The following is a 26,413-nucleotide window of genomic DNA, read 5'->3' as shown; positions in this document are numbered from 1 at the left end:
GGCTCTTGTAAATGTTATTACATCTTACCACATCCACCAACTGTATGAATCATTGGGTGTAATGTAATAGAATCAAGTGCTTTTTTAAGCATACATGCCAACTGTATCTGTTCATCTGTTGGTTACATTACTGCCTTTGTGCAGGCCAAGGACATCTGAATAAAAGGATATCAAAAAGCTGGTCCTGGAGAGTTTGCAGGCAGCCATGCTTTTTGCTTGAATCGTTAGAGTCTTGCTTGCCATCTCTTTCAGACGCTTTGTATTTCAACTGCATCCTTCAGCGCAGCAGGGACCCCAGCCAAGGCAGGAGGAGATAAAACCGATTTCTTCAGTACCAAGCGGCAGTCAGCTGGCAGAAGGAGCCAACTTTTCCTGGGTGTTTTAATCAGTTGTAGAGTATGAAAGTCAGGTTGAGGATTAAAGGAGGGGGGCGAGTCCTCGGAGCTTTTGGGCCCCGCCTGTTAGGAAATTCAGAAGTGAGCTGTACTGTCAGACCTCGTCATAAAAACATGCTGAATATTTACTTTATGATTGTGACACCAACTGTTTCTTTCAGTTCAATTCGGACTAAATCTTTGAAGCTAAAACACAAATGACTCAGACAGCTACTGTGCCTTCGAAGGAAGAGAAATGCCAAATACTTGACAATCTATTAAAAAGTAAGTAAGCATCATCTTTTCCATATTTACAATTAAAGCTAAAGTTTCCTTTTGGCAAGACCAAATGGGTTTTGTCTTTGGATTTGCCTGAGGGAGTACATGTGTTAAAATCTTCAGAGAAAGTCATACATTCTTCTCATCCAGTTTGGCTTTGCCCTTCCTCATTGATTTGTTCCTTCTATGCATCTTACGGCATTTTATTTCTTTAACTGCACTGCGACTTTTATTCTATTTCTTGCTTTTGGACTGTTTGAAATGTTTTAATGAATTGTTTTTAAATCTTTTTTTTTGCATTATGTTTTGATGCTTTTAATGGTTTCACGTGAACCACTTTGAATTGCCTTGTTGTTGAAATGTGCTACACAAATAAACTTGCCTTGCCTTGCCTATGACGAACAATGTGGTTTTGATGAAGCAATTGATGAATTGGAGTGGCTTGCTATAGCGAAAAGGTGCTCTTTCTCTTTCAAAGAGGTAAAACAATTAATGGAGCCCAATTGAGCTCCACAATTATGATTCAGAGTGAGAGTTCAGCCCTGATTTGACTCATGGGGAAATATTTGGACAACTTCCCAGTTAGGGCTTTTCTAAAGACTGTTATGGAAAGGGCACGGCAGCGTGTGAGCGATGTTTTGGATAAATCTCTGGGAGGCAACATTGATTAAGCTCGCTTGGTCCATCTTTTCCCCTCCTTCACAAATCTTTAACTACGTCTTCTAATCTTTGCACACGGTCCAACGAAGCCACGCTGATGTGATTACAAGACTACTGGCACAAGAGTCAAGCTGTGGATGAAAACAGATTTTCCAAGGAAAAGGCTTCATGGTTTGGGAAATGAGTGTAATGTGGTTTCATCGTGAGTAAAATGAGGTTGGATTCCAGACTCGAATCAACTCAACCTCAAGGCTGAACTCAAGCAGAGCTGACAGGAGTGCTTTTCCCATCGTCGCTCTTAGAAGAAGCTGTTTTCAACTCCCACAACGTTGGGCCCCTTTGGTAGAAAATTAGCCCAAAATGACGTTCCCGTACAACAAAACTGCGTTGTGCATCATGTCTGCAAATCAGTCTGCGCAGGGAGGAGGGTGAGGCTGGGTCGAAAAAAACCCACTGTTTATAAATATCAATCACGTATTTCAAACTGTTTAAATATGCAACTGTAATGCGAGAGAAAATCAATTTCTCTTGAAACGGTAGAGAGTGTTTGTTGGAGGGTTGGACATTGACAGAGAGGTTATTAGTTAAATCGTCTGATAAGCTTCATATTAAAACATACATCTCGTATCGAGTCTTATGTAATTGTTTTCAGAGAGATTAAATATGGAACATGTTTAATATCCTAATATTTAGAATAGATATTAAAGCAAAATGTTAAAATTACTCTAACTGACCATCTCTGTTTAATATTCCCTTCACCTCTCCTCCCCCCAGACACTGCAGCTTTACCAGATGTGTTGCTTCACTCATCTGATGCATTCAAAGGTCAGCTGTGCTAATAACACAGAAGAGGACAAAGTCTCAAAGTCAAAGACCGCAGTGCTGTGAGAGAGCTTGTCCTCCCTGGCACACACGCTCATTAGAGGACATTATCTCTCAATGGCTGCTCACTGAACTAATGGCGGTGTAATGAACTAGCTTGCTGCTGTTAGATTTGGAAGATAGATGCAACGGTCTGTCTTCTTTTCACCACTCATGCACAGATTCTGCAAAGCACAATTTTCTCAATCAGCAGTTAAGAGCGCTAAAGCCTCTGTTTGCTGTTGAAATCCTTTTGTGCCGGATAGTAAACACCCCGAAGGCGATCATCCATATATCGGCTCATTAGGAAAGTTACAGATGGAAGCAGCGTGCAGAGAAGGACATTTCCGTTTCTTTTTATTGAGCTTTGCTTTTCGACCATGGATAGCCAATAACAGTATGAAACAAAATATGTTTTAACTTTTTTTAAAAAACACACCTTTGAGTTGACAGAGGAAGCCTGCAGGCCTGTGTTGTGTGTTGGTGGTGTAATGAAGTAGATTCCATAATGTATGAGGATACGTGTCTTCAAATGTTAAAGGAAAAATGACTAAAAGTAAAGTGAAATGTCACACAATTCCTCGATTCAGAACTGTAATAACTTGATTTAATGTTTTGCCTCTTTGGGAACAAGTTGTGAACACAACATTGACATGTCATCAATCTTAAAATGGCGTACTTGTTACTATTTATACATCCAACATTATATTTGCCGGGTCCACGACATTGTGTGGAGCCTCACTGCAGCCAGTCTGTGAGGCTGCACCTTAAGATTGAGCATCGATTTGAGCAAAATGTGTCATTTATAAGCGGTTATAATTAATTCAGACTGGGAGCAAAGTATGGCTGAGGAAATGGGAATGTTATTAGGTATTTGGTCAGAAAGCACATTTTGATCCGATGATGGTGCGAAAATGCAAATGTAAACTCACCAATGTTGTATAATTCATCCTTCTGGGGACATGAATGTGTGAACTATATTAGAATCCATTCAATATTTGTTGCACTATCTCAGCCACTGTGGTGAGCCGACAACATTGCCACCCCTAGAGTGATAACATCTTTTAATGCTGTGTACGAAACCACATCAAATATATTCAAACTGATCAAAACTGATTCAGGTGACTGTGGGGAAATCAATCTATTACACTTCAATCACACTGCGCACACAGCTTGTGTGCGTCTCTGTGAGATGGGAATAAATCACAATCAATTTGGTAGGAATCAACAGCAATTAGACTCAGAGTCTCATGCATATGGATATGCTCTGAAGGGGAGGCAGTTTATTCAAATGAGACTTATCTTCATAGAGCAGTGTCAGTTTCCCAGGGCATCCTCGTTCCTTTGTCAGAAATGAACCATCTCATCCCTTTAAAGTTGCAACCGGTTGGAGCCCCAAAGATGAACATTGTAGCAGCCCCCGAACGTGTCATTGGATTTCTCTCTTTTGTTTTTCCTCTTTCTGTTTAAGAAACAGATGTCATGGACGGACGGCAATGACATGTGTTTCGCGTCATCGTCACAAATCCATCTACCGCTGGTAGAAACTGGACATATAGCTTTGTTGTTTGGTGGTGTCTTGTTTTGGATTTTAATGACGATAGGATTTTACACTTGAAATTCACAGTAGTGATGCAATGAAGATTAGTAATATAAATACATGTTCCGGTACACAAAAGATAAATGTCAGACTTGATATCAATATCAATGTTGATGAAACCCAACAGTGGCCTCAATAGTTTTTAGTAAAGGGACGTTGCAGTGATCATAAACACAAGGGCTCAGGTGAGTAAGCTTGCTTCAGTACTTTTTTATATGGCACATGTTCAACTTTTACTGATAACAAATTCACTAAAGGTAAAAATAGACCCGGTTAAAATCATTTATTGCAAATACTGTAACCCCTGGGTTATTCTGAGCAATCTGAGTGATTAAGAGGATTTTCACTTCACCTCAAGAGTCTTGAGGTGACAAATTGTAAACAGCAAAACATGCCCACAGAGATTTGAAGAGGATAAATAGGATAAACATGTGGTCTGTACTTCATGAGAAGAGAGATGAATTCCATTGCTCCACATTCGTGTGGACCAGCACGACTTTATCATTAGGCCAAATGTGCCATTGTGAAACATCCACAACACTCCCACTCAGAATGAGTCATCATGACAACTAAGACAATCATCTGTGTGCACATGGCGATTCTGGTAACAATGAGACATACCGTATATATTACAGGAGCAATAAATGACTGATTGCACAATATTGCAACATACTTGGAGGGATTGCCTCAACACAGCTCTCAACATGGCGTCAGCGGAGCAGGTGAGTTGCAGCTAACAAAGAGTCTTTATCTGCAGGTGGAGCCACAAAGGAAAAGCTACGACAGTGTCTGCTCAGGTGGACATTACGCCACTTTAGGCCATATATGTTTCATTTTGATACTTGCTTTTGTTTCATGGACAAGGGGGTGAACATTCAAACAGCATTAAATAACAACATGGAACCTTATTTCACGGCTTGAGTGCCAAATCAAATGAAAAGGATCATTTGCAGCAAATGGTGTGCATGTTACTGATTGACGCGGAGCTTCGTGTGGACACTGGGGCATCAGAATGTGGTCTAAAAAACCCCAGAGATGAGACAGTATAGCTTGAATATGGTGTTTTCAAACGATAAATCAAAACGTCAATTAAAAATACGATTGCATTTATTGTCACAAAGTTCAATCCAGGGATTGTTGCTTGTTTTGTTGATTGAATTGCATCAAGTGTGTGAGCATTTCCTTGATCAGAACAACTTCTCGAAGCTGGCAAATGCAGCGTGCAGATCCATTGATTTGCTTTTTATGTGATTTGCCATTCTTCATAACGGTACGCCAACCCTAATCAATATACGCATTTCGAGGTCGATGTGAAGATATGATTGGTTCTGCTTCCGTGGATCCTCCGCTGCTCCACACGCGCACCTCCCCTCTCTCCTCTCCTCTCCTCTCCTCTCCTCTCCTCTCCTCTCCTCTCCTCTCCTCTCCTCTCCTCTCCTCTCCTCTCCTCTCCTCTCCTCTCCTCTCCTCTCCTCTCCTCTCCTCTCCTCTCCTCTCCTCTCCTCTCCTCTCTCCTCACTGCGTGTCGCGCGCAGGGGAGCTCCGTCAGATGGAGACTCCGGAAAGTCTCGCGCATTTCCGCGTCGAACTCCGCATGAATACGGTTCATCCTGCGGATACACAGTCACATTTATTTCACTTATCGCTTCGTGCAGACGGCCGTCAGGTGGATTTCATCGCCGTGATCGGTGTTCGTCATGGCTCGTGAGCGGCGCGTGGATTACACTCGACTCTGACGTGAGTATCTTTGTAACAAAGATCATCGATTTGCACAAAAAACAAAAAACAAATAATGAAGAAAGGAATTTAGTACGATTTGATGTTTTTCTAATGGCTTTTTTTTCTTTTCATTATTTAAAAGTGAAAAATCCTGACGTATTTTTACGTACTTATCTTGTTTCTGTTCAGGTTTATGAACACACTCATAAGAAGGTTATGAGTGTGTTCATAAACCTGAACAGAAACAAGATAAGTGATCAGACAATTTAACAGAAGAGTAATGTAGCTGAGCATGTATACACCCCAGAATGTAGCCTAACAGCCTGAAACATTAGGACAGACAAAAATATAGCAAAAACACAGTTTCACCTTCTTTAATAAGTATCCAGAAAGTGATTTGTTTAAGACTTTGTGAAGCTTGAAACTTAACATCCGCCCGGTTATATGTTCTGCCTTACTGAACAGCTGCAGAATATCTCAGTGTCATGTCTGTAAAATACTCTTGGTCTACAAGACTGAAAACAGGACAGAGGTATGAGATAAACCACTGTAAACATGTGCACACACGCTTTCAATGTATTGCGCTTATCTTGTGATTTTGTTCATTGCAACTTAACAAACTGAAGCGTTCTCTGTCAACATCTGACTAATTGACAGATTTTCCCTGGATCATTCCTTCCATTATGCCTAATGGTTTCTGTCGTGCAAACAAGCCATGAAGTAATTGTGTGTATGGTTTGAAGTCTGGGATGAGGTCTGTTGTTGGGTGAGTTGTTTGCATTTTGATTTGTCATTTAGTTCATTTCCCCCCCCCCCCCCCCCCCCATGCTTTCCCCCATTCTAGTATATTAAAGGGACTGTGGGGCCTGACAGACATGGGCAGACGACCTTTGGACAAAGCAGCCTTTGTGGACTGTCAGTGTGGCACCTAAATCACTAAAGTTGTATTTCATTGTTAACTGTAGGGAGATAGAGTTGGAGTGTGAGAGAAAGTGTCTGCAGCATCTCTCCACCCTCCATAACTGCTCAAACCCGAGCTCAACCTCAGGTTTACATGGGCGAGAAAAGGTTTTAAGTTGCCCCTCCGAGTATGCGGCACAAATTTCTGGCTGGAGCTGCTGGGACGTCAACGCCATGCTTCTTTTGGCAAGGGCTCCGCTCTAAATGTTAGGTAATGCCAAAAGTATGAGGGGAGAAGAAGATGGAGAGGGGGTGAAGCATAGCAGATTGTTTAGACTGGACTTTGGGGGTCCACCACATATGTAACAGAGCACATTAGGAATGTGGGAGGTTTGCATGGTTGTTTTGGCAATAGCTGTGAGTTTCTATTTCAAGAGTTGGTCGTTTTTTTTACTTGGGATGACAACAATCCTCAGTAAAGTGGGCTCTGCATAATTTCCGTTTTAGATAAGAGGATTCAATGTTGTAAAACTTGTATCTGCGTCTGTCACTCCCTTGTTGTTCTGCTCGAGCTGTACATTCAAATTTAAATGTATCTGCAATTAAGAAACAACATCAATAAAAAAGGAATTCTACAATACTGCTCATATTGCTATAGAAACCAAGGTTATTAAGTTTATAAATTCATCAAATCAAAAATGTCTTTAATTAGCTGCATTACGTATGTGCTGCAGCCCTGAGCGAGTCACCAGCCAAGACCAATATTTTCCCAAATGCCCTAAAGCACTTTAATTTGGGATCAGGCGGTGCAAAAGTAAAACAGAGGTCATAAGTGATTTATAGGGCATAATTATTATATTAATGACAGATAATAATTACAGTCTTATTATGAACCACCCGTAAAATGAAAAGGACTCTCACGCCTTTTAGATGCATATTGAGAGTGCAAACCGATTTTGGCTCACAAGACTTCAAAAAGAAATCAAACAGGTGCGAACAAGCCGCTACATGAGATATTGTGCCCGTTTTGTGTGAGCAAACAAGATTTACAAAACGTGGTCAGACAAGATCAAAACCAATTTAACATTCTTGACAGATTCTGTTGTCACGCCTATTTCATAAGCCGCCTGCTTTCAAGAAGAAATGTGCAGGTTTGAGGAGAGCTTCAAGCTTCACAGCTGAATTTCTGCCGCTTTTTGTAATAATTAAGGAGTAATTATAAGCTGCCTGACTGGAATCTTTGTGTTGTCAAACAAAAATCAAAAATCTTTCAATAATTAATATTCCAAAATTTTTTCTTCGATCTGTTGTGATTTGGGCATTTGGGTTCTGCAGATGCAAGTCCACTGTGGTTAGATGTTCATGACAATAATTAATTAGCCTCATCATAAGAACCAAATCGCAAATCTTTTTTATATTTAAAATGATTTACCACTTCGTATTAAAAGATCATTCCGGTTTATGACAACTTTGATTTGGGGTGAGGTCCAGTAACACGCAGAGAGAAAGAAACAAACCCACGGCTAGCCTAAACTTTCTTGGAACAGAAAACAAAGACACCCACTGGCTAAAGTAATTATAATAATTTCCATGCGAATACAAAAGAAATGGCTGTAAAACAACATATGGATTGAATGAACAGCACACAATTGGAAGTAAGTCTTCACAGTAACACAATTACTTACAGGTCCAATAGAAATTTAAAAAAGTCTTTAATAACCATATAAGTCACTTATTTTAACTGGCGCTGTGCTCGTTGAAAACATGCTCGGCCGGTGGTGTTGTTGGTTTGTCGAGAGACGCTCATGCAAACAACTTGACACACTTGACACCGCACAGCCTCGGGTCCATGAGCGAAACACCTGCCCCGACAGAGCAGCATCACACAGCCAAGTCGAGGCCACCCACTGTGAGAATCAACACTGAAATACAATCTTGGGCAATGAGGGAACATTACCAACAATTTTTGCGTTAGACTCACTTGTAATAAACCCGAATTACCCTTTAAGTGGCCCCAGAGCATGCCTTCAGACTCGCCTGTTCCTTCTCCCCCACGCTCGTTAAACAGTAGCACAAGTGCTCTCTGCTTGCTATTAATGCTACATCAGTTTTAAAGCGCTGCTAAAGCAAACAACCTGTTTTTATAAGAAAAACATGCATGCCAATATATACACTTCCATGCATGCATAAGTACACAGTTTAGCTTTAGAGGACCACTTCTGCACTCCAGATGTGTGTATGGACTGTGGGGACCTGGCGTATCAAGACAGACGCCGCTGTTAGCCAAGACATTTAATATTTCGAATGCCGTTTTGCTTCGACTGTACTTTAGCGTCAACAGCTTCTTTAGCAAATGAAGAAGTCAGATCCCTGTGAAGATAGAAAATCAACCCACTGCAGCATTATTTAAGTGGAAATGAAAAGGAAAGGGAGGACTCGTGTTGCATCATGAGACGGATAAAGCCCAGAAATCTGAGTTATTAGCATCATGAGACGGATAAAGTCCAGATTCTGAGATATTTGTTCTCTTAAACGTAGTTTACAGGCGCATAAGTGAAGCCGGCTCGAGGCGAGTGTGCCAGAAAACCACGGCCCTCTGCCTTGTGCAACTCTCAATTTGAGTAACTTGGCGTGCGCCATCTGAGCTTTTTAGATGTCGCTGTCACAAATATTTCACAGATAAAAGCATTATTTACACATCTGAGGATGATGTAAAGAAGCTTAGTTTGTTCTTAAATGCCGAAGAAACAGGGAGTCTTAAAAATCTCCATTTGAGTAAATGCCAGCCAAATCAAATTGTTTACAGGATATTCAAACTTTGTATTTTTGATATTGCATGTTACAATAAACTTATTTTTTAGGGCTTGTATAAAGGCAATAAAGTAGTCCATGAATATGAGTTATGAGTTTACGTACCCCATTAAGGTGACTTTTTGCGCATTGAACGTAAACGTCTTTGTGCATGCACGGAGATCGCCCCTTGGAAGTATTTGTTATTTTATGTTGTTCAAATCACTTTAATTTCAATCAGGAGAGACTTTAGTATGAGTGAAAACAACTGTTACATGTGTGTGATAAGATGAATGAAGTCTATGGCGATTAGACTCCATTGTGACGTAGTATATTAAAGGAATTTCCCTGAGGAGACCGTGTTTTTTACATTTTAGTTTTGTGGGAACATCATTAAGAGACCGGGTTGCCCTTCGATTCTGGACACTGACTGGAGAGAACTCAACTGACAGCTGACAACTGACTGCAACAGAGAGGAGAACCGTTTTCAAACTTGACAGCGACGATGTGATTGGCTTAGGGAGATCGTGGCAGAAACTGGTCGGTTACCTTCAGAGTGAAGAGAGCGAGAGAGAGAGAGAGAGAGAGAAAGAGAAAGAGAGCGAGAGAGACAGAGAGAATTAGAGAATGAGAGTATGAAGAGAGTCCTCCTGGCTGAACTTCCTTTTAGCTTCATTTCGTTTTTTATCCATAGAGAACGTTCTATAAGTGCAGATTTGTTATCCCGTCCGTCTTTGTTTGACTCCCCCATCAACAGGGAGGCTGTCTCGTTTCCTTTTGTGGCATTAGTTTCTCTCGTGCCTCCCTTTTCCCAATGCTGGTATTCTGCCAAGTCACAGTCACAGAGTGTACTGTACAAAGTCAGAATGTGTTTACACAGATATAAACACGAGGACATGATTAAGACATGTTTCAGGTGAAGCGAGAATATGTGTGCGTAATGATGGCTGCATGCTCGTGGGGAACGGCTTTTCTCATGACGTTCGTCACATTAGTAGAAGCTCTATTTCATGTTTATATTTCAGAACGTCGACTGAGCTGCACATCCGCATACAGCATACAGCATACAGCATACAGCATAAACAGCATATACAGCATTTTTTTCTTTCAAAGAGCTCTGCAGGGATGCTGATTTTCACTCGGTGTTCAGTCGGTTTATTTGCAGCACACATTGGGTTGAGGCCGATTGGCATCATGTTCTATCAAAGGGTAGATAGAGAGGGATAAATGAGAGGGCGCAAGACACCCCCATGTAATTGCATACCCTGCACCCACTTTAACAGCCCCAAACAGGCATTTCAGTTAATACATCAAGCGGATATAAAATACAAATCTGAAGTATGAAATGTCGTAGAAAATGCCATCCCGTTATGATATACTGTCACCGTGTCTTTTGTCTGAAGGAGGTATGGAAGGAAGTGCTTTGTGTTCATAATTAACAGAGGCGTAAAAGGTTGAATACCATATTTGACACACAGCTGGAATCTGTACACCTGGGGCTAATCAAAAAGCAATGAGCTTCATGGTTGGTCCCTGAAACAGACACAAGATACTGATTTGATTTTATCACAGCTATGATATTGCAAATCGGTAAATACAATGGCAATGTGTAAATCTGTATGAATTTGGCCACCCCCTGATGTTTTTCACTCGTGCCCCGATGAAGTTGACATTTGTGTTTTTGAGTGAAATAACTTTTCACATAATCTTACTAATATAGCTGGTAAACAAGTCAACACAATGCACCAACAACATGAGTAATGTCTTATTCTGCCTTTCATGCCAGATGACTCTTGACATTTTGTGGGCTTATAGGAAGACAAAGGCATCTAATGCAATGATGAATGCAAGGCTTTTTTATTTGGAGTCAGCAGGATTTTGACGATGGTGTTTCTCCTCAGTCCATTCCACCTGCGGTTTCTGCCCGCCACAGATCGATTCTCTAAACCAAAGAGGTCTAAAGGCTGTCGTTCCTGATCTTTCTCACACTGTCTTTCTTTGTTTTTCTTGGCTGCTTCATTTCTCCACGTCGTGATTTACCCTTGACTCTCACCGTCTTCTTAATGCTCTCTTGCATTTCTAAATCTCTCTCTTCTCCCATGCTTTGATTTTTGTTCCACTACCTAGACAATAATCTCTAATGGGAATACTAGATTTATAGTTACAGAGAATAGAGACGATAACAATTACCAGGATTTGTAGGAACTAAGATTTGCATAAGTATGAACACAATTAGAGAGGAGTAGCATTCATTCATTTTACCAGCAATAAAGGGCTTCACACATAATGGAAAATACAAGACACATAATGGGTAAGGCAAGAATGAGGATTAGTATCAGAAGCAGCATCATCCACTAATAACTTGTGGAATACTAGATGACAGAATTGTATTTAGCAAGTGGTCTCATTCAGAGAGCCCACATCCGTCAACTGATTCTTCATTAAATGAAGCCATAACACGTCAAGAAGAGGGACTAAAAATAAGTTATTTGCTCAATCCCACACAGGCCTGCAGATATTGCCATGGATTCCTGATAAGTCTGCAAGGGCTCTGAGATGTCACATTATGAAATCTGCAAGTGTGTGACGGCTTTCTAGTGAACTTTTAAAGCCCTTTGAGCACATATTCAGCAAGTTCGCACCCATGCAGAATTTGCTTGACTAACCCACAATTTATAGAAGTGTTGCAACATTAATAAAGATGAATGCTGTAAGCATAAAAAGAAACAGCACATTTGGAATAGGCTGGCGAGAACTAATTTACACGCAGAGGTTACAAGCAAACAAAGTTTGTTTAGAAATCCTACGAGGACATGATTATGATTTATGAAAAAGTTGTAGAGGGATACTCCAGAAATATACTGTTGCACTTCCATGAACAGGATTTTTTTTAAAACAATGCAGTCAGCAGCGACAGAGATGTCCTGACTTTTAGTGCTAAGTATGTTTCCAGTTACAAAAACACATAGTCTTACAGCTTGATGCAGCCTTATTGGACTCAATCGTACTAGTGTCGCTCGGCTAAGATGACTGAGGTGGAGTGGCCTTTCATAAAACTCTGAATGTGCACTTTTTAATGATGTGGGTGTTAAAATGTTGAGTCACATAATGTTGGCTGTACTCTAACGGGCTCCTGTTGTGCAGGAAGAAAAAAAAAACACTGCAACATTAGAAAGATCTGGTGCAGGATTTCATTCCCCAGTCCAGCAAGATTATTACATCTCACACACTCTGCATGCGTCGCTGGCCGAGGAAGTGTCAGAGACGTACTTCGATGTCTGGAATTCATTAGCACTGGACCCTTGAAATAATAATGCCTACTTTCTTATTATTCATGCGGTCGTAAAAGAAAAAAACAAAAGGCATGCACTTGCTACACTGCGTATCCACCTGTATCAATACCCAATGTGTTGTTTTTTTTTCTCTGTGAAGAACCATGATCTTGAAAATGATATTTCCAGGTTAACAAAATAAAGCTCTCAGTGAGCTTTTAGCTCGTGGAGAATAATCGTGTGTTTTTAGTTTTTAATTACAGAGTAACTATTATTCTGCCCTTGGAAGGGTCTTAGTAGAGCTTGTCTATGCATGTGCTAAACAGCCCTCCTTTTAAAGCAAGGCATCTTCATACAGGAGACCACACACGCTCTGCAGCTGACCTCAAAGTATGTTCAGATGCAATTCATATAGAAGGGAGCATAGTTAGATATTCACATACTGATGTCTCAGAGGGGGATATAGCTCCCTAAAATACTCTCATACAAAAAAATGTCATGCTACTTTCTTGGAATTATGGGAGATGGGAAATTATGCTTTTGCACTTTTGGTGAAAAGAAAACTCATATATAAAAAAAAATAAAGCTGTGTTTTAACAAGTGTTTCTCATTCACAGGAGGCCTTGCCGAAGACTGGGGAGCATGTAAGAAATGAAGACAAATAATGAAATGCAGATTTAAAACTATGACGAATAGACAGGACACGTGACCCCCTGAAGGTAAAGCTTGAACCTTTTCTTTTTTTTAAATGTTGCTTCTATGTCAGTATGTCACTATCAGACTGCAAACATGGGAGCAACCCCCAAACGGACCACACGTACAGCCTCCACAGCTTGCCCTTGAGCAAGGACTATGGAAAAAGGCCGATGAGGACATTGTTTGACATCAGGCGGTTATCACTGACGAACCTGCGAAGCATCTCAAAAGTCAAAGTGGTCAGCTTTCTGATGGGCTTGACTCTGATGTTCCTCATCATGGCTTCCCACGTCCTGACGTGGGACAGGAAAGGGCTTTTGCTCACCCCCTCACCCTTTCAGCCTATCAGACATGTGGTCGTCCCGACCGGCAAGGCGGCAGCCAAAGTTTTGTCTGAAAATAATTTAATAGATGTGAAGCTGCTGGTGAAAATCATCGGCTCCAGACTGGAATACACACCCAGGAAGGTGCCCGATGAAAAGGACGTCGTTGGAACTGCCTCCCATGTAAGTCTTTGGAAACTTGGTCTGACTCATTTTTGCCTGTACGTGAGTGGGCCAACAAAAATAAAGGATGTTTTTGTTATAGTTCCAGGCTGCAATTATGCAATGATTTCACTCAAACGATATGCTGACGGATGATCATTCAGGCCACGCTGAACATTTTGTAATAAGTGACCACTATGCTCGCTTTACTTTTTCGTGATTCAAGTGAACAGCATTAAATAACAAACACCTTACAATGCTATAGTAAAGTAGTTTGGTGAAGCTCGTAACGGCCAGTTTTGGTTGAGACTGACAGAGGTGTTGATTCAAATCAAAGTGTGCAAGGCTGTGAAGTAATATCAGGCATCAGGTCTCACTAAGTGTTGCTAACTGACTGCTGTTGCTATGTTGCTAATGATCTGTAATTCTCCTGCGATGGCTGTATGTTCTCATCATGCTTTCTCCACGTGACACGCAATCATTGTGTTTATGGCTCACTAACTGAATCACAATTACAATGAAAGCAACACAAGTGAGTCAGTAAGTTAAATACCAATAAGTGGCATGTGTGTTGAACACACACACACACACACACATATATCTAACTGAGTTGTCAAAGCAACATAATGCAACTAAAAGCTGCAACACCGTGTGATTCTACTTTATGGATTTTTTTATGCTTTTTACGGCCCAAGAACTTGTAACTGCTAATGTGTGTATTTAAGTGTATGTGCACATGAATTCAAAGAGTACAATGTGCTGTCTTTTAGCTTCCACCACCAGCATCAAAAGGCTGCAATCTTCACAAGGAGGACAAATTTGACCAGTTTCACCAAAGATATGACGTCATATTCATGGTGCAAGGGACTAAAGTGTATTGTACAGTATATCCGTTGGTTTCCGTCACCCAATCTGTAATACCTGATTTTGTTGTGTTCCTCTCTGCAGATGTTTTCTGTAATTCCTCGCCATTTCCTGCCCGGCGTCAAAAGCCCTTGCTGGTATGAGGAGTTCTCCGGTGAGCTCAGCGCTGATCCATACAGGAGGAACCACTACGCCCTGCGCACAAAGAGCTTCAGGACTGTGTGTGACCACCTGAGGACCAGCTTCCGCCAGCACTTACACCACAGCGGTGGCGCACTGTTTCGTCTGCGCTGCTTGCCGTTCTTCTACATCGTCGGCCAGCCGAAGTGCGGCACAACTGACTTGTTCTACAGGCTGCTGCTGCACCCGGAGGTCAAGTTCAACACGATAAAGGAGCCACACTGGTGGACCAGGAAGCGCTTCGGTAGGTCATCGAGAGATGGATGGCGTTTCCAAATGTTTGCGTGGTGATGGTCGAGGCGAGCTAATGGATTTGACACAGAGTTATAACTGATTAATCCAAAAAGAGAGAAATGGTAGAACACACACTGATTTAGAAGAAAGTTAGTTGTGCTTTGCCTGGTCACATTATTGTAAAATGTATATTATTGGGTTTTGGACTGCAGGTTGGACAAAAACAATACATTTGTGGATGTCACCTTGTGTTTTCTGATGAATTCAAATGACGAATCAATTAAGCAAGAACATTAGCCCATTACCTCCAAACCGACTTCAAAGCTCACTGAAAGCAATTCCAATTTACTTGCTTTTGATAACATATACAAATTGTCTTCTAGGATTTGTAAAAATTAACTTATTAAACACAGGGGATCATTGAAACCTTTTTCATGTAAGCCTTCAGCATATGTCAAAGACATGGTGACATGGTGCAACTCTCAATTATTTTCCTGCATGCACTCTCTGTATGTATATTGTTTGTGCATGTAAGAACTTTGCAAAGTGGATTTAACGGCTTTTCAGTCAACATGATTGAACGCTTAAGCAATCCATGAAATCGATATGATGAAAAAGAAGTCTATAAAAGTGTACATATTCAGTGTGACTTTGGTGTTCCTCGGGGTGCAGGTTATATACGTTTCAAAGATGGCTTCCAGGAAACATTTCCTGTGGAAGATTACCTGGATCTATTTGACTTGGCAGCCCACAACATCCAAAAAGGAATCAGTGGAAATTCATCTGGAGACCACCGCGCACTCATAACAGGTGAACACATGTGAAAGTGTTTGTGTATGTGTGTGCGGCCGGGCGGGTGGCTATGGTTTGGTTTGGTATCATTACCGTCCATTGTGCATCAGATGGAATGATGTGCGGCCTTTTAAAGTTTTCATTTGGTGTTTTTCCAAAGACCAATTTGGATCCCGACCATGAAGTCTCTTTTGCTTTCCTTCACTTTATTGGCAGGCCTCGCTCTTTTCCAGTGGATTCCCCGCACGTGGCTCTGACCTCAGAAGCACCAGTGGCGCTCACCTATTCTAGATATTCTGCGGCCTAAGAGAACAATATTGAGTTTTTAGAAGTGTGCACAGAACTTCAAAACGCCCATGGGTGCTGTCACAATCACCATCTTTATTCCTTCTCCATGCATTTGTGATGATAAATGAGGTTGGCTCAAACTTTGGGCCTGACATATAATACCCCTCCAATAAATACTAACTTGAAGTAATTACATTTTTATGGTAAGGTAGTATTAATCTTTTGAAGGGCAATCCTTATAACACCAATAATCTTGGTTTTGTAGGTTTTCTTGTAAGAAAATGTGCTTAGAAACTCAAAAGTTGCAACTGCCATGTCACAAATCTCTCCCGGTATAGATTTGGAGGACATAATGTACATATAAGGAAAGTGTGTGCAACATATCTTGCATATTTTGGTCTATAAAGTTCAGTTAAACATAGCTACATTATGTCTTGAGTGCCCGCACTACTCGCTGCATTTTAAATGACCCGTTGTTACCCAAGGCGAAGCTCAGACTGTCGATGTCTTTGACAGGTGAAGCCAGTGCATCCACGATGTGGGATAACCAAGTCTGGAGCTACCTTCACAGAGACATGGAGGAGACGGAGACACCGTTCCTGGCCCAGGACTTCATCCACAAAGTCCAGCCCGGGGCCAAAATCATCATCATGCTTAGAGATCCAGGAGAGAGGTACTTTGGGGAAACCATCCACAAGTCCACTTGTCAGATGTGATTTTCAGTTTAGACTTCCCTCCAAAAGGTTTTCCTGGAGAGCATTTTTGTTTTATATCATAACTCCTATTCTTTGTTCCAACTGCCTTACAACTCTGTTTCTTTCTGTTCTCAGACTTTATTCTGACTACCTGTACTTTAAGATGGCCAACAAGTCAACGGAGGACTTCCATCAGAAGGTCGTAGAATCTGTACAGTTGTTTCAGTCCTGCCTGTCTGAGAGGTCACTTCGATCCTGCGCCTACAACACCAGCCTCTCCAACGCCATGCCGGTTAGCTGAAATGATGACCTCGCTTGTGACCGGAAGAATAACTACAGTTTTTATAACTATATTTAATCAAACCTAACGACAAACAAATGTATTTCCCTTTTGAGACTTTCAACCTGTTCTTTTCCGAGTGGTTGTGAATAGAATTTTTCTCGCTCTGTGCAGGGAAAAATACAGCTGACCAGAGTCACTTCAGATGCTTCAGCATATATATTATATCATGCAGCGCTAGTTATGAGCTGTGTTGGTTGTCACCCATAATCACAACATGACAGCACTGTTATGTTATGTGCAGGGAGATTTACTTCAGCAAAAACAGCAATCAGCTCGACCTGCAACCATTGGAGCAGAAACAGAATCCATCTCAAATCTAACTAAAACAATCATAATTGTTGGCATGACTCTTCTGTTTTGGATAAAACTGTGGTGCCCTCTAGAGGACTCAGAGTGTCGGTGCATCTCACTGTTGACTTTACCGTTCAATAAACAGGAATTAAACTTTCCAGTTTTCCCTATACTGGTTGGTGTGCAAAACCAACTGTTTTGCACACTTAAACCGACATCATATCAGAATTATATTTATTTATTCATTTATTTTAAGCAGTTCATTTCACAAATAAACTGGTCGCTGTAGTTCTAGAGAAAAGTTACTCAAAAAGCAGAAACTAGTGCATTTGTTTGCATTTGGGAATTATTAGGACACTAAGGACAGTGTAGGCCTCAACTCAAAACACACTACAGAGCCCATGTTCATCATAATGAAAGAAACATAGTGTTTACATTATTTTGTCTACCACCTGTGTGTCTGCTGTTGACTTTCTCTCACTGCATGACACTTTGGGGACTTGCTTCATGTTTAATTAACATTTGACCTTGAAACCAGCAGCTGATGAAACGATCTCACCACAAAAGACTTATGATGTTGATTTAGATCTCTTTTCTCCCCAGGTGAGGCTACATTTGGGGATGTACGTTGTCTTCTTGCTGGACTGGCTGACAGTTTTCCAAAGCGAGCAGATTCTAGTTCTTCGCCTCGAGGACTATGCAGCCAACTTCAAAGTGACAATCAAGAAAGTTTTTGATTTTCTCAGATTAAGTGCGTATCCCAAAAAAAACCTTTACATTCCTGGCTGTGTATTTTTGTGATTGTTTGTGCCTCAAGCCTTCACTTCTGTATCGTAAAGGACTTTGATATCCTCCCTGCAGGTCCTCTGTCGGAGCAGGTGGAGGCAGCACTGTACAAACGGCCCAAATCCAACACCCGGCGGACGGCAGACAGGAACCTGGGTCACATGCTTCCAGCCACCAGTGACCTCCTCAGGGGATTTCACCAACCCTTCAACCATAAACTGGCCAGCGTGTTGGACAACAAGGCCTTCCACTGGAGTAATGCACCTGAAGAGGCATGAGCGTGCACGAGAATGTGGATGGCCGTGAATGCACCACCAGAGCAAGAAGCTAAAGCAGCAATGCCAAACGATATAAATAAATGTACAGTGGGAGAACTCAAAGGTTATAACTGGGGTTATATGAAGGTCCGAATAAGTACGGGTTTTGTTTGTAATATTTGTATATGCTCTTGAAAGAATGTGAGTGACTCATTGAGTCAAGATGATAATAATAAGAACAATAAGCTGAATTTGTGTTTTATGTTTTTACAGGGTTGAACAAGACATTTTTATCACTGCTGATTAAAATCCACAAAATGCAATGCAAATTCATTAATCTACACGTCTGGATCAAGTTTGCAGTTAATTTATGCTCCAAAAGGCTGAGCTGAATATCATGTGGTCATGGTACTGTGGTTTGATTTAGGCTTTTATAAAAAATAAAAAAAACCTCCTTTCCTCAGATGACAGTCCTCCCTTGAAAGGGACACAATATTATTGTAATGACTTCACAAATGACAAACAATGTAAGTTGTCAAGGAACATTTTGAAAGTCCAAATATTTCAATACCAGAAGTTGAAGTTGATGTGCTGGGATTAGTCACAAGAGGGCACTCAAACTCAATATTGTAGTCGCTCAACACCCAAACACTCCACAGGCCTGCTGTGATACATGAAAATACAGCCATGGCTGTTTAAGCTTCCCCATACTGAATAATTTCCTCTGTAAGTTATGGGGATTTCCTATACAGTATCATGTATGTATGGTACATAGAAAAAACCCAAATACAGTGTAACCAAAGCAGGCGGATGGAGTCCTGGGGTGATTTAATATTTATCGCATGCAATGATACCTGATGACCTGACTCCACCTTCCAGGAACCAGGCGGAACGCTGCAATCAAATTCCTCCAGGTGATCAAAGACAATTGGATATATAATTAGACGTATTTGTAATCAGTTTTAATCCTATTTATTTAGAAAATCACATTGCAATTCAATGCGTAAAAAAAATGTTGCACCCACAGAAATGTACCTTACGGCCCACACTATTCGTCTTAATCGGATTAAATATCCCAGCTGTGCTTAATAAAGACTTTGGGAGCATGAATGTGTGTGGAAACCTGTTTTTAGATATGCATTTTTCTTTTCTGTAATTTACACTGAAAGCAAAACAAACTTGATATTGTATCCATAAACGATCCATAATTATTTAGTTGATTTTATCATATTGTGTATGTTATCATGATATTGATAACGTCGCGTGTCATGCTTATTCAAGCATTGCTTGCAAAGCTTTCATAAAAATGAAAATGCCACTGCCACGGAAATAGTTATCTGCTTGTGAATTGTGAATAATACTTGTCAATATATTGTTATTAGGAGTTGGTTCATCGAGATAAGCAGCAGGTGGTGCCCATTCTCCAGTTGTAAAACCACCACGGCAGAAGAAGAGTTGGACCTCAAACTCAAATTGTGGAAAAACAATGTAGAACTCCGTGTAAACAAGAAATTTATTTTTGTTTTTCATGTATTAGCCTGATGGGTTACCCTAAACTAAAGGTTATATCAGATCTGTATGGATTGATGAGGAGCTGCTATTTTCCGCCTCTAATGTGCAGCAGAAGCTCCAGGTCACGTGCTTCAGGTATACGTCATCATTTATTTGCTCATTCTGTTTTTATTATATCAACTTTTCTACCTCAGCCGAGCATGAGAACTTTCTCGCAATACTTCAAATGCTTTTTAAATAAAATTTCTTTTCATGCACAAATTAAACATTTGCATAAAAATAGGCGAACTGCAACTTATCATGTGATCAGGCTCCTCAAACATTTGCAAAGTAGGAGGCCCAGCATGGAAAATAAATTAAAACCTGACTATCTCCAACTTATTGCCTGTGAGCACTCGTTTTCTGTTATGCAAAACCAACATTGTGTCCTATATATATAATGAACTGCCACTCCCGTGAGCCAAGCGTGTAGGAGAATGACATAGGCCGACCGTAACCCTCTTATAACGAAAAGAAAACAATTCTTATTTTCAGGTTATTATAATAGTAATTATAATATATAATATAGTAATATGTCTACCTCCTGAATACTACACACTGTACCTTTAAGGACAATTTACTGGGTGACATACCATCAGAGCTTATTTTCCTGAAACAACATGTAACCACTTTTCTGCTGTTGTGTCATTATCATCATCATTATCGTGTCAACCCACATGCACTTACAGAGGAATTCAATGATAAGATATCGAGCGCTCTGTCCCGCACAATCGCCATTTTTTACCTCTGATTATGTGCATTTACAATGTGATTGGTCTCACAGATGATGACAGAGTTTAGCTGAAGCGATAAAGGTAGTCAGGTTTGGTAGATTGCCCTCTTCATGTGATATTAATGGAAAACCCTTCCATGATTGTCCGAGGTTAGAAGAAACCGATGAGGTGTCTTTGGACATTCTTTCATTTTGTCAAGGACATGCGACGTTGGATTATGTGTGCCATTAAAAAAAATTTAAAAACAGCATCATCACCAGAGTGATGTACTGTCCACCGAGCAGCTTCACTGCAGCAGTCTGGTGTTCAGTGCCTTGCTGAAGGGCACTGATATTAAATATCTTCATGCTTTTGTTTTGTTTTGTTTGGCTCTTTTGAGCGACTCATCTGTGATGACCTGAGGTAAATTAGGCATGTTGGGGAGGGAAAAAAGGCAATTGAAGTTTTCGAGCATCCTCGAATCGCTGATTAGTGAATCAATGGAGAACATGATGAATAGCAATCACTAGAAGCTCAACGCTACTGAAGGAGATAGAGCTGTACTGGAATACTGATTTGTGTATTGGCCAATAAGCTTGAATCACTTTTTAAAATATGTTTGAATGCAATTCTACAGCCAGCTGCTGGTTAGCTGAGCTTAGCTTAGTATAAATACTGTGGACGGGGAGTTAGGATTTATGCTGCCACTGTTAGGTTGTAACCAACTGAGTCTTCGGGGAAGTCGGAGCGAGTTCTGTAAGTTCCGTTACTTAATTTATTTTGTAAATTAAGTGTATGCCCAGTCAGCATTACATGTCCCACAACATGTATTTAGATTAGAATCAGAATGAGGTTTATTGCAGGCTTGGTTTTCCCATACAAGGTGCATGCAATAAACATATTAAGAGGAAATACAAATCAAAAAAGTCAAGAAACATAAATATAGAATAGAAAAAAAATCTGTTGAAAATATAAATATATGAAAATATGTACAGTATAACCTTTTACATTTTTAATAAAGGAGCTGTACAGTTTTCTGGGGTGTCCCCGACTAAAAATATGTGTGCTCAAATTTGAGTCTTGCCTATCGTCTACTGGCAAATCATGTTGATGTTTTTTACTGTTTAGGTTATATGCATACTTTAGGTTAGATGTTTTGGTTATATATACACGTAAAAAAAAATAGTAAAACCAAGACCCATTTTGCAGCTCTTATAATAATGGGCAGAATAATGGCCTGTTTGTTGTGTGTACTGGAAACATTTTCTAGGAGGCAGGATTGCACTGATGGGGGAGTGAAAGGTTTAACTCGCAAAGAACTGAAGCTTCAAAAGTTACTTCTCTCTAGTTCACTGAGAGTGCAACATTTTATATAATCTGGCAGATGAGCAAGCAGTAATAGTAATAACAACCACAACATTTTTTGCGAAAAGCTTCATCCCATTTTCATCCATCCATTTTCAATACCGCTTATCCTCATTAGGGTCACGGGGGCGCTGGAGCCTATCCCAGCTGACATAGGGCGAAGGCAGGGGACACCCTGGACAGGCCGCCAGTCCATCGAGGGCACATGTAGGGACATACAACCATTCACTCTCACATTCACACCTATGGGCAATTTAGAGATCAATTAACCTGCAGCATGTCTTTGGACTGTGGGAGGAAGCCGGAGAGCCCGGAGAGAACCCACGCTGCCACGGGGAGAACATGCAAACTCCACACAGAAGGACCGCTCCGACCGGGAATCGAACCCGCGGCCCTCTTGCTGTGAGGCGACAGTGCTAGCCACTACACCACCGTGCAGCCCATAAAAGCTTCATAATTGGCTAAATGCCTATATGTGCTTTTACCGATAACCCAAACTTTACAAGAGTTGTCGGGGCTCCTTCAGGTCAGCGTGTGAAAAACAACCCACTTATCGGCTTACTTTTCCATCCCAACAACAAATGTCTGAAAATATGTTTTGTTCAGAACAGGTAGTAGGAACAAAACGTGCTGTTGTCCATTTAAACGTGCACCTGGATGTTCCCGTTAGTTGTGTGTGTGTGACCTAATCCTGAATCATTCTCATAATTGTAACGCCACCAACATTTTCAGATTCATATGGTAATTTTTTTATGTGATGATTATGACTTAAGCCTACTATTAACCTCTCAAGCCCTAGCTATAGGAGGAATGCCTAAAATAGCATACCCTAAATTATCCAGTAAGTATTTATATTACTTTTTATGATGAAAGTCATTCAAACTTGACTAATTGACTAAATTATATATAAATAATAATAATAATAATAATAATAATAATAATAATAACAAATTGCTGAATCCTCCCTGTCAGTCTGACTGTAACATTTGAAGTTTGTGTAAAAGCGAGCATACGCTGAGTGTTTCGAGTCTTGGTGCGTTTAGGGGATTTAGAAAGCTTGCAATTTTGTAGACTCAGAAAGAAAATAACCCTCGTTCTTTTGAACACAACTTGCTTGTATTTACAAAGGTTTAATTTGTACGACATTATTGTTGAAATATATAATTTGGACAACATACAGTTGGTTTACAGATTCCGACAGCGAGAGACCCTGTTTTTCAAAAACCAAGAACAGTTATGAACCACCCAATTCATGGTGTTTGTTATGGCCAAGTTCATGACTCACAGAAGTCCAACAACAAAGCACCACTTGGGTTCAGATCAGACTTTAGGTTCAGATCAGTTCCTCCAGGTTTCTCCAGGAGTCCAGCTGGTGCTCTTTCCAGGACGCCACCCATAGACTTAAAGAAGGTCGGGTGCTCAGACCTGTTTTTTTTCGGCTTATACAAACTGTCACAGACTTCCTCCTCAGCTATAGAATCGACCCTGTCATTCTCCGGGGGAAACTCCAATAAAACTCCACACTTGCCTGGAGCCTCTCACCCCGGGCAACTCTAGAAAAGCATAGAAACCAGCGCGCCACCAGGTGTTTGTTTCCAGAACTAGATTAGACTTGAAGGTGAGTCCAACTATATCTAGCTGGTACCAATCAACCTCCCGCACCTCGTGGCATTTCACGTCCTTAGGGACTACTTTGCCTTGGGAGACCCTACCAGGAGGTATTGCCACTGCCAACACAGCCTCCAGGGTCACTGGGGCACACAGATCCCTCCGCCATGTTGAGGTGGCGATTCATTGTCGGAGTGAATTGGAGATAGTGTATGTACTAAATGATCCTCGACTCGATGGAACTCGAAAAACTGAAGATTCCTCTCAGTGTAAACATTACATATAACCTCAAGAACAAGCGACACACTATTTTGGGAAAACTGTATGTTCAAAGGCGAAAATATGACACCCAATATAAATACTACATCCACAGGTTTGACATTGAATGCCGAGAATCGGTGAATCAGAAATGTGAAGATCATTAAATCAGAAATGTGAAGATCACTGGGGCTCCCAGGAGTTGTTCTATATATGAAACAGCTCCAGGATTATCCCCATAGTCTCATAGTTTCTGTCTTGTCCATATAAAGACATTGGCTTAGTGCATTTTTAAACAAAGGAAATGTTACGTGAATAATTGTATCAGGGGGGGGGGGGGTTTAACCATTGATTTACACAGAGCACAAACATCTAACCTCTGTTGAATGAGCTACACAAGCGACTGTGTGTATTGGCTGTGTTTCCTCATGGCCACCCATCAGCAGCAACAACAGCCAGCGACATCTAAAGGCGACATGTTCAGTTCCACGCTCGCCGAGACAAACCGAGTAAAAGAATGAACGAGATAAATCTCTGTGTACTACTGGGCCTGAGCAGAGGCAATCAGTCATGGTTGAACTGTGCTATGACTTCAATTTCAGTGAAAGGAAATTCATCCTGCTATCTCATTTGATTGCACAACAGAGAGGCCCACTGGCACTGTTTATTTCATGCAGGAAAAAACGGAGAAAGGCAACCTTTTTGTGATCATTTTTGCAACAAAGAAATGCATGCTACTCTGTATGAGTGACAATGTGCAAAGACCACAGGTGTGTACACATACAGGTGTTTCTTTTATAGTTATGACAACATCTTGACGGCATTAATAAAAGAATACACTGTATGTCTCAGTCTGTATTCATAGTTGGATGTATACAAGAGCACAGACATATATATATATATATATATATATATATATATATATATATATATATATATATATATAGAATCAGTTAACTTCCTGAATTAAAATCTTCTAAATTATGAGGAAGAAAAACTTTTCCTCACTGTATCGTTACTTTTTAGACAAATGTCCCTATTCCCTCAATGTAGTTTAACATTTCCTGGGATCTCAGAAAATTGCAATACACCATTAGCTCATCTCTAAAATGGTGTTTCATGATCCAGTCACTGCTTTTTGTGTTTTTCTATATTTATATGACTGTGATATTGTATTTGTGCTCAGCAAGATGAATAATCCAACTCCCTGTGCATTACATTACATTCGAATCCTTCTCTGTGTGATGTTTTTATTCTGAAATGAAGACTGGTGAAGATTTAATCGTCACCCAAAACTCCTACAGTGTTTAGATTAGCCTAGTTGTTAATGCATGGATAGCATGCACTTTGCATAGTAAATGTAAGCGTTGAAGTTTAACATTGTTTTGAGTTTTTTATTTATTGTTGTGTTCATTTTGCACATTTTCTCTGACTTATTTTGTTCTTTTTATGTCTTCCCTCAAGACAACTGAACTGAGAAATTCAACTTTTTAGTGAATTAGCATCACTCCATGGCAGTGTTACAAAGAATTCACACACGCTGCGCTACATGCACAGAAGTGAAATTGTGACAATCACGAAAGCACGAAAGCGTGTGACTCTGGAAGATTTAATTATAGGTGGATGAGGTATGTGTTATTATGCTTTAACAATGTGTCACTCAAGGACAGGCCCTATCAGTTCCAGTCCACTGTTCTAAATCTTAAATCATCCTGCTAAATATGAACAAAATGAAGGTTAACGAGTAACCAAGCAAGGAATACAATGGAGAACACAGATACAGTGCATTGAAACAGAAATCAATGGAGACAAACAAACCTGAACATAAAGGTCCATGGTTCAAACACCCTCCATTAAACACGAAGCATCAACACTCGCATATCCGCCTTTAGTTTTAAATTGCCTTTGTTTGGCTTTGATTCATATGCAGGAGCATGCTGTTCCATAAGGAGATCCCAGTATAGAATAGTGAGCTTCTTGCTTTTTTACTTTTGACCATAATGCTTGCTCTTGTGTTACACTTATGTTGGCTTCCAACATTTCAGTTGTTTAATTTTATCTTCAACGGGTCTGCTTAATTGTTACTAGTATATAAGTATAATATGTTTCCTAGTAGGAGCATTGAACCTGTATCTGATAACATTATGCAATTTGTTTTTAAGCGTATGGGAAAGTTCCCTATACCACCCGGCGCCGGTATAGACAAAATGGCAATTAATAACGGAAAGTTTCTTTACCTTCCTATTAAAAAAAGAGAGTAACGAACACATTTTTTTGTTTTAGGTCACCGCTTGCTTTTCTTAAGCTTGTGTTTAGTGCCAAATAAAATGGGAAACACACATATACACACACACACACACACACACACACACACACACACACACACACACACACACAAACACACTCTTTTCTCTCTGTCAATATCACTCTGCATCTGTCATCAATGCTGCTGCTGATTTATTTCTGATTCATTCTTCTCAGTTGTAGGAATTATTTCCAACATAAAATGCAATGATAGTCGCTTCTATGATGGGATAATGTGACAAATTATT

At 40.5% G+C, this 26,413-nt stretch overlaps 1 protein-coding gene across 4 annotated transcripts; it reads left to right on the top strand.

Moving 5' to 3' along the window:
- Positions 1-559: 559 nt before the first annotated feature.
- On the top strand, positions 560-20,167 carry LOC117744455 (carbohydrate sulfotransferase 15-like). Of its 4 annotated transcripts, XM_034552748.1 has the most exons (9): positions 5,248-5,511; positions 13,073-13,099; positions 13,222-13,657; positions 14,585-14,924; positions 15,587-15,724; positions 16,511-16,667; positions 16,825-16,981; positions 17,927-18,074; positions 18,185-20,167. In XM_034552748.1, the coding sequence occupies exons 3-9, from the start codon at positions 13,223-13,225 to the stop codon at positions 18,385-18,387; spliced, it is 1,578 nt and encodes a 525-aa protein (XP_034408639.1). In that variant the 5' UTR covers positions 5,248-5,511; positions 13,073-13,099; position 13,222; the 3' UTR covers positions 18,388-20,167. The 4 variants fall into 4 exon arrangements, with proteins under 4 accessions (XP_034408637.1, XP_034408639.1, XP_034408636.1 ...); XM_034552746.1 differs by lacking the exon at positions 5,248-5,511 and adding an exon at positions 560-659 and having other exon boundaries at positions 13,073-13,657; XM_034552745.1 differs by having other exon boundaries at positions 13,073-13,657.
- Positions 20,168-26,413: the final 6,246 nt, after the last annotated feature.

Source organism: Cyclopterus lumpus, chromosome 15 (genome assembly GCF_009769545.1).
Source record: "Cyclopterus lumpus isolate fCycLum1 chromosome 15, fCycLum1.pri, whole genome shotgun sequence".
Classification (NCBI taxonomy): domain Eukaryota; kingdom Metazoa; phylum Chordata; class Actinopteri; order Perciformes; family Cyclopteridae; genus Cyclopterus; species Cyclopterus lumpus.
Note: the sequence above shows the minus strand (reverse complement) of the source record. Positions and strands in the feature narration are given on the sequence as shown.